The sequence below is a fragment of the Callospermophilus lateralis genome, chromosome 1 (genome assembly GCF_048772815.1).
Source record: "Callospermophilus lateralis isolate mCalLat2 chromosome 1, mCalLat2.hap1, whole genome shotgun sequence".
NCBI lineage: Eukaryota > Metazoa > Chordata > Mammalia > Rodentia > Sciuridae > Callospermophilus > Callospermophilus lateralis.
This window is the reverse complement of record NC_135305.1, coordinates 11,891,549-11,899,785: the sequence shown is the minus strand read 5'-3', so window position 1 is coordinate 11,899,785 and position 8,237 is coordinate 11,891,549. Positions and strand designations below refer to the sequence as shown.

The 8,237-nt window shown below is 36.5% G+C and overlaps 1 protein-coding gene across 1 annotated transcript; it reads left to right on the top strand.

Moving 5' to 3' along the window:
* The first annotated feature begins 6,340 nt into the window (after positions 1-6,340).
* LOC143396925 (olfactory receptor 2A7-like) lies at positions 6,341-7,336 on the top strand. Its single transcript, XM_076852938.2, has one exon. The coding sequence runs from the start codon at positions 6,341-6,343 to the stop codon at positions 7,334-7,336; it is 996 nt and encodes a 331-aa protein (XP_076709053.2).
* The last annotated feature ends 901 nt before the right edge of the window (positions 7,337-8,237 follow it).

The window sequence follows — 8,237 nt, the reverse complement described above, 5'->3', positions numbered from 1 at the left end:
CACTCCCCAACCTTTTTTTCTGACATTTCTGGAATCATTCTCATGACTGTCAATTTGGTATAACAGTGTCAGCTGGGTTTAAGTCACAACCCTGTGGGACAGCTCTGACCTTCCACACCCCAGTCGCCCTAACCTCTGCTCTTTGTGCACTTAGACCTGTGAGTCCAAGCTCTCCTCTGCTGTGTTCATTCTTCAACCTCCATTAAACTTCTTTGTTATACAAAACATGGTTGAAATCTCAGTGTGCTTCCTGTGGATGGATTCATGCTGATTCAAAGACGAGTTAGAAAAGTGGGTCAGTTATACAAGTGATCATTAAAAAAAAATCTAAGCAGGTATGGGAGTGGATGAACAAGAAGATTACCATAAATTGTTTCTTAACTTACCTGGTATGTTGCAAGGTGACCCAATTAATTATAGGAGTGGTGGATGAGTGACCTGTACCTTGAGTGAACCTGCCCAATAAGTTTAGAAATTGATCACTAAGTGCAGGCAAATAATGATGAGGCTTCATAAGTTTCTTTATACAGCTACAGATAGAAGAGAAAAAAAAAACATAAAAGCCAAGAAAAAAGATGCACACCAGAAAACATAAATATATGAAAGACCCAGTACCTCAATATTTATATTGAATGAATATAGATTATATTCTCCTATCTTTCGGTGGATTTTTTTTTTTTTTTAATTTTTGCACTGGGGATTGAACGCAGGGACACTTTACCACTAAGCTACATCCCCATGAACTTGCAGTCCTCCTGCCCTAGCTTCCCTAGTAGCTGGGATTACAGGCAGGCACCACAGCAAATGGCACATGTTCAATTTTTACAACCCATAAAGTGCAGTTTTATATTATTTATAAGAGCAGCTAAGACACAATCATGAAAAAGAGCCTGGGAATACGACTTATCCTGTTTAAATATTTAATAAGTTGACAAAGCAATAAAAATATTAGCCAGATATTTGCATTTGTTTATCTAAAGCAAAAAAGCATTAATCCATATAAAGAGAAGCACTTGATGGCACAAAAGAAACAGGCTATCAAGAAGAAAATGCAGCCATCTGACATATGTTTAGAGATGCATAGTCTTGATATAGAATTAGAGAAAAAACAGAACTAGTGAAAAGATTAGCAAACCTAACATTATTTGGGGGAATTTAGCAGAAGGCTCTCAGAAATTGATAGATAAGATTGAAAAAAAATACAATATTAGAAAAACAAAATTGGGCTGGGGATGTGGCTCAAGCAGTAGCGCGATCGCCTGGCATGCATGCGGCCCGGGTTGGATCCTCAGCACCACATACAAACAAAGATGTTGTGTCCGCCAAAAACTAAAAAATAAATATTAAAAATTCTCTCTGTCTGTCTCTCTCTCTCTCACCTCTCTCTAAAGAAAAACAAAATTATGAAACTTGATTTAATAGATATATGAAGAGTTTTATAATGAAGAAATGGTCTATATATTACATTAAATCCAATATAACAATTGCAAAAATCTACTATATGTAAAGCAATAAAACCCCTAAAATATTCAGAGTCAATAGCACAAGGATTTATTCTCTTATCATAGTAATAATAAATGTAAAGCTAACAATGAAAATGTAATAAAAATACATTGAAAACCTGAAAATGTAAAACTATATATGTCTTTTAAAGATGATGTTAGCAATGGTAGAAGTTATAAATGTCAAGGTTGAGGTCTATAGTTAAAATTATTGAAAAAGTAAATAAATAACAGGTTATATTTGTTTAAAAATAAAACATAAGGAATAAGTTAAATATTGAACTTGGGAAGATAAAATGGAGAATTAACTAAAGGTAGACTATTGTGTGTGTGTGTGTGTGTGTTTGTGTGCAATCTGTATTGTAAAAATAAGGAAATGTTAAGATCATTAAAATAGAAACTTGGATCTTATAAGTAAGAAAAGTTAGCTGGGTGCAGTGGTCCATGGCTGTAATCCCGGGGACTTGGGAAGCTAAGATGGGAAGATCACATGTTCAAAGTCAGACTCGGCAATTTAGCAAGGCCCTACACAAGTGAGACCCAGTTTCGAAGTAAACAAATAAAAAGGGCTGGATTGGGGCTCAGTGGTTAAGTGACCTCTGGGATCAATTCACAGTATATATTTATATTAAAAAAAAAGAGGGAGAGAAGAAGAGGAGGAGGGGTAAGAGGAGGGAGTAAAGCTTATAAAATAGATGACTGGTCCCAATAAAAGTGTAAAAGGCCTATATAGACAATATCAGGAACAAATAGCCATATAACTAAAATGCAGAGAGTTTTAAAATGATAATAGAACACTATCTATAAAATCCATTTCAGTAAGTCTAAAAATTAGAAGATTACATAGGCTTCATTATGTAGAAATAAAAAAATTCATGTAATAAGTGCTCAAAACACTGAATTGATTATCAGAATTATCCTACCAAGAATAATACCAAGTCACCTATTTCTAAAAGAAAATTATACCAATCTTCAAGGAACATCTAATTTTCATATTAAAACTTTTGAAATGGTTTGGGGAAGGACTCTACACTTTGTTTTTAGCAGCTTGTATGATTTTGGTAACAAAACTGAAGAAGAACCATAGAAGAAAAGGAATTGATTGACTAAGTCTCAAAAGTAAATATAAATGCAAAAATCCTAGATAAAAGATTAATTACCTAAATGCAGCATTTAAAAAAATCAAACAATTATTTTTCAGATTAGAATTGAGGACCCAAAATATTATGAGGTAAATAGGAGAGTCTTTTACACTAGTGAATTAGAAATTCACAGGAGAAAAGGAAATAGACGAGATTCTATGTTTAGCAAAGTGGACCACGAGCATCATACAATTAACAGTGACCTCTCTTCTCTGGACACCAGGTGGCCTTGGGCATGAATGCCAAGGAGCCACATTCTCCCATGCATCTGGACTCCACTTCCTAGCAAGCCTCTTACTGAGTAGCTATGATGGCAAAAACCCACTACAAACCCACTGCAGGTCACCTTTCTCCAGGTAAAATTGATTAATTTCATAGTTGGTTGACGTCTAAATGAAAATAACTAATTTAGGAAATTATGCTTTACCTCTTCTGAGCATGAACTTAAATTTAGATCAGGGAATAAAACAGACATTTAAACCACAATGGCACAATTTGATTGTCACAGTCGCTCAAATTATAAAAGAGGACCAGTCCATTTTGCTTCAGGAGGAACAGAGAACAGGAGTAGTCACAGGACTGGAGGGATCTTGGTATTTCTTCCTCTCTTGGGCTCAAAACCACCACAAATTAAAGAATAGAGATTGTTTCTTGGTGAGATGTTCCTTCCTTGTTTGTACTACAGTTAATTCTAAAAATAATGTTTAACAAGTCCCATTGGGATATTTTACCCTCTTCCTTGACTCATGAACACATAGTTCCTGTAGGTCTTGTTATCTGATCTTATTTTATGAATTGTATTCATTGTGGAGACTTGACAACACACACACACACACACACACACACACACACACACAAGATACCTGTTCAGGTCAGGTATAACAAAAACACAGTCAACATTAGAAAGGATGGTTATATATATATATATATATATATATATATATATATATATATATATATATATATATATATATATATATAGGCTCCACCTGCCTTAAATACCAGTTAATCTATTTGGAAGCCAAGGAGGGGAATTTTGGAGTTCTTGAAACCATAATAAATCCAAGATGATGGAAATTAAAGTATAAAGGATCTTTTCCTAAAAGTCATCTGATTTCTTCTTAAATCTGTGATTCTGGACCCTGCAGTGAGTGAAGAAGACATGGTCAGCAGCACCATCTTGTCCTGACCGCCCCTCCAGGGAGACCAGTGTGGAGCACAGTGAGAACCCTCTTCCCTGGAAGAGAGCAGGTGACCGTGTGTGATGGAACTTCCTCCCCTCGTCCTCTGTGAACTTTCAGAGTATGTTGAGAAATCACTGAGCTGAGCGGAGAATAAAACTAGTGCTTCTGAGAGAAATCTAGTCTGTTGGGACATTTATACAAGATTCTCCTTGGAAGAAAACTTTCCACACTGACAGCTCTGTTTACCCATTTGTGAGGCTTCTTCCAGCTCATATCCTGCTTGTCTTCTCATTTTTAGATGTATGTCTAAGATAAGTTTCATACTTTAACTAATATTCATTCTATAATTTCAGACAGACGATAATGCGAGCACAATACAAAAAGTAAATGTCTGTTAATGCAGAAGTTCTGCCAATTATAAACTAAGACACAGGGGTAATCTAAAAGTTATCAACTCTTTTAGATGTACCTAATATGAGTTATTTACTGTGATGCATCTGTTTTGAATTCTATGTTTAAATTTTAAGAAAAAAACAGATGGTTTAGATATTTGCTTGGAAAAGTTTTTATTGCCTCATGAAATTAGCAGTTTTTATACACTAATGGACCAAGTCGACTACAAAAAAGGATTTACATGATAGAAGAAAAGGAGCATGCTGACAGGTTTGTTTTTTAGTTTGAATTCATTTTTTTAAAAAGAAGAGACAAGAGAATGATAGTATTTGTGAGTCTTTTTAATAAGAAGGTTACATGTACCAGCAAATAGACACGGTCTCACATACCTTTTACAGAAACATGTTGCAAAACATAGCATACATTTAGCAAATATCTATAGATTTTATATTTTGTGTTTTAGCTACTTGAAATTAGGAGAAAGATAAAGAAATACCCCTGGTTTCTTCAATTTTATTTTGTTATATGATTGCATCATAGGAACTTTTAGAAATATGATTGCTATCTTTAGCGGGTTCTCAATATTATAAGAATGCTGAAGGGAACTGGATCACACTTTTCTATACATTTCTGCCCACTGAAGTTTGGACCTTGTTGTCCTAGTACAACACCTTATATGACACGGGACCCCATCTCAAATAGATGTTCAATCAATCTCTGATTTTAAATAGTCACAGAGATAAAGTTTAGTCCTAATCAAACAACCAGGTTTCATGGAGTGATTCCAATGGTTACAGAGCTCTCTCTTGGACTGAGATGATCTTCTCTCTCATTTGCCATCTACTGTGAATTCTGATAGTTCCTCTGAATCAAGGCACAGGTTTACTCACTCTTGCTTAGGAAACCTTTCAAATATTAACCTTAAAAATATGAAGGGGAGACTGACCAACTCTATTACGAATTTTTCTGAGATTCTTATTTTTGAACGTGCAATTCACATGGATTTAGGATGGGAAAAGGCTATACAGTCACACAGAAAGTAAACAGAAGCAGTGGTTTCAAAGTCAAAGTGCAAACCTCAGGAAACCCACTCTACGTGGAAAGGTTTTAAGACATCTAATTAGTCACAAAAATACTTAACAGATTCACTGTAAGTAATAATTACTTTTTACATTATAGCTCAAAAGCTATAACACAATGTTAAAGATTCTACAAATATGAGACTATTTAGTAAGTGCTTTACCTCTACTCTTAGATATAGATCCGTAATTTTTTAAATTGCAGGCTATGACCCATCACAAAAATCAGTTGACCAGCATTTTTACCAATGAAATGGAGTATAAGAGACTAGAATAAAAGAGAACATTTAAAGTGCATTATATACGATAAGGATCCAAGTAAATATATGTATTCTGTTGTGTACTTTTGGGGCAGATATTTCTTACTGTAGGATGTGGCAATACTTTTCAAATTTCCAGGTGTAGACAAGGTCATGGGTATATTTATAAATATAGAATATCAAGTGTGATATCTACCAGGGGTAACATATTCTGAGCAGAGACAACAGAATAAACCAACTGTGGATACAAAGTCAAAAGATAAATGTCTTCATTGTAAATCCAGTCAAAATTTTAGCAATCTCCTATTCTCTTCACTTAATTCATCTGTATTCTATCTGAAGAAATCCCAAGTCTAACAAATAATTCATATTTTGAAGGTGCAAATTTGTGAGAAAATCTGATAGAAGGATAATTGACCTGCTTGCTCCTCATCCCCTTCCATTCTCATGAAGATGTGTACACATGTGCACAAGAGGACATTCATAAGCTGCAATGCAGGAATACTCAGGGGATGATGTCTGATACAATCACCACAAACTGAAAACTGGGTCCTCTCCTGTGATGGTATTGTAAGTATTAATAGATTTTGAACTTCCGTTTGCAAATAAAGGTAAAATTGACCGAATAAATATAATATAATATTAGCATTTAACTCATACATGATAACCTTTCTTCTGTTTCATTTGGAACACATAATTTTCCCTTAATAAGTGTCTAACAGGCCATAAATGTCATGAAAGGTCATTTCCTTAGGAAACAAAGACACATACAGTTGTATCATGTTTGAACACTCGGCTCAGACATTCAGAAGTGGTGAACTTGGTTGTTTCCTCCACAGGGCAATAGTGGGCAATCAGACTGTGGTCACAGAGTTCCTTCTCCTGGGATTTCCACTTGGCCCAAAGATGCAGGTGCTCCTCTTTGGGCTCTTCTCTCTCTTCTACGCCTTTACCCTGCTGGGGAATGGGGCTATCCTGGCTCTCATCTGCCTGGACCCCAGACTGCACACCCCCATGTACTTCTTCCTCTCCCACCTGGCCATAGTGGACATCGCCTATGCCTGCAACACAGTGCCCCAGATGCTGCTGAACCTCCTGGACCCAGCCATGCCCATCTCCTTTGGGGGCTGCATGACCCAGACCTTTCTCTTTTTGACTTTCGCACACACAGAATGTCTCCTCCTGGTGATGATGTCCTATGATAGGTATGTGGCCATCTGCCAACCCCTTCGATATTCTGCCATCATGGGCTGGAGAATCTGCATCGGCCTGGTAGTGACTTCCTGGATTTTAGGAGTCTCCTTGGCCCTAGTTCATTTAATATTACTCCTACCATTGCCCTTCTGTGGATCTCAGAAAGTTAACCACTTTTTCTGTGAAATTTTAGCTGTTCTCAAAGTTGCCTGTGCAGATACCCACATTAATGAGGTCCTGGTCTTGGCTGGGGCAGCATCTGTGCTGGTGGGGCCATTCTCCTCTATCGTAGTATCTTATGCTCATATTCTGGGTGCCATTCTGAAGATCCAGTCTGGAGAGGGGCGCCAGAAAGCCTTCTCCACCTGTTCCTCCCACCTCTGTGTGGTTGGACTCTTTTATGGTACAGCCATTGCCATGTACATTGGACCCCAACATGGGGACTCCAAGGAGCAGAAGAAATATCTCCTGCTGTTTCACAGCCTTTTCAATCCCATGCTCAACCCCCTGATCTACAGTCTGAGGAACAAAGAGGTCAAATGTGCTCTGAAGAGGATGCTCCTAAAGGAGAGAACACCATGAGAGTTTTAGAGAATGACAAAATCACATGCCCAAGGGGAAATGAGGAGTCATCTCATCCAATACCTACACACGATGCATCAACATGCTTGGGGCATCCTTTCCACCTTCCTGAAATTTCTGTATGACATCTTCTAAGGAAGTCACTCTGCTTTCCTCTCTCTGGCATGGCAGATTGGTGCTGCACAACTAATAAACTGGCTGCATCGAGAACATTTTTTTTAAATTTTTTATATTTTGTAGTTGTAGATGGACAGAATGTCTTTATTTTATTTGTTAATTTTTATGTAGTGCTGAGGATTGAACCCAGTGCCTCACACATACTAGACAAGAGCTTTGCCACTGAGCTACATCCCTACCCAAGAGAACATATTTTTAATGTGGTTATATGAAATGTCCTGAAGAAAAGAAATTTTATTTTTCTATTAATTTTATAGGCAAAATTTTAAAGAAATATTGGTAGAATATTTAAGATACGAGAATTGGGAGAAATCAATGACATCTTTTTACCTTTATGGGAATTGGGAATCAATAACATCTTTTTACTTAAATATTTATAATTTAGCAAGTGTCATCTCCTTTCAAAATAAGTCTATATCTGAAACATTTGTATATATTCTTATGATAATAATTCTTTATAAGTCGTAATCAGTTTAGGTAATAACAGCATGAGCCATAACTTCTAGGAAAGATAACTGAGAATATAACTGAAACAACACGAACATCTAAGGCTTTGTCATGCCAATAAGTCTGTAGACAGGTGGGATCTTTCTCTGACCTTCTTTTTCTCTGCCTGACTAAGGCAGATAGAAATCCATACAAGTAGGGGAAGAATGCAGAATGAAAGGAACTGAGAGGCACCAAAATAGTCACATATTTTTTCTCACTGGTTTGGTCAGTCTTC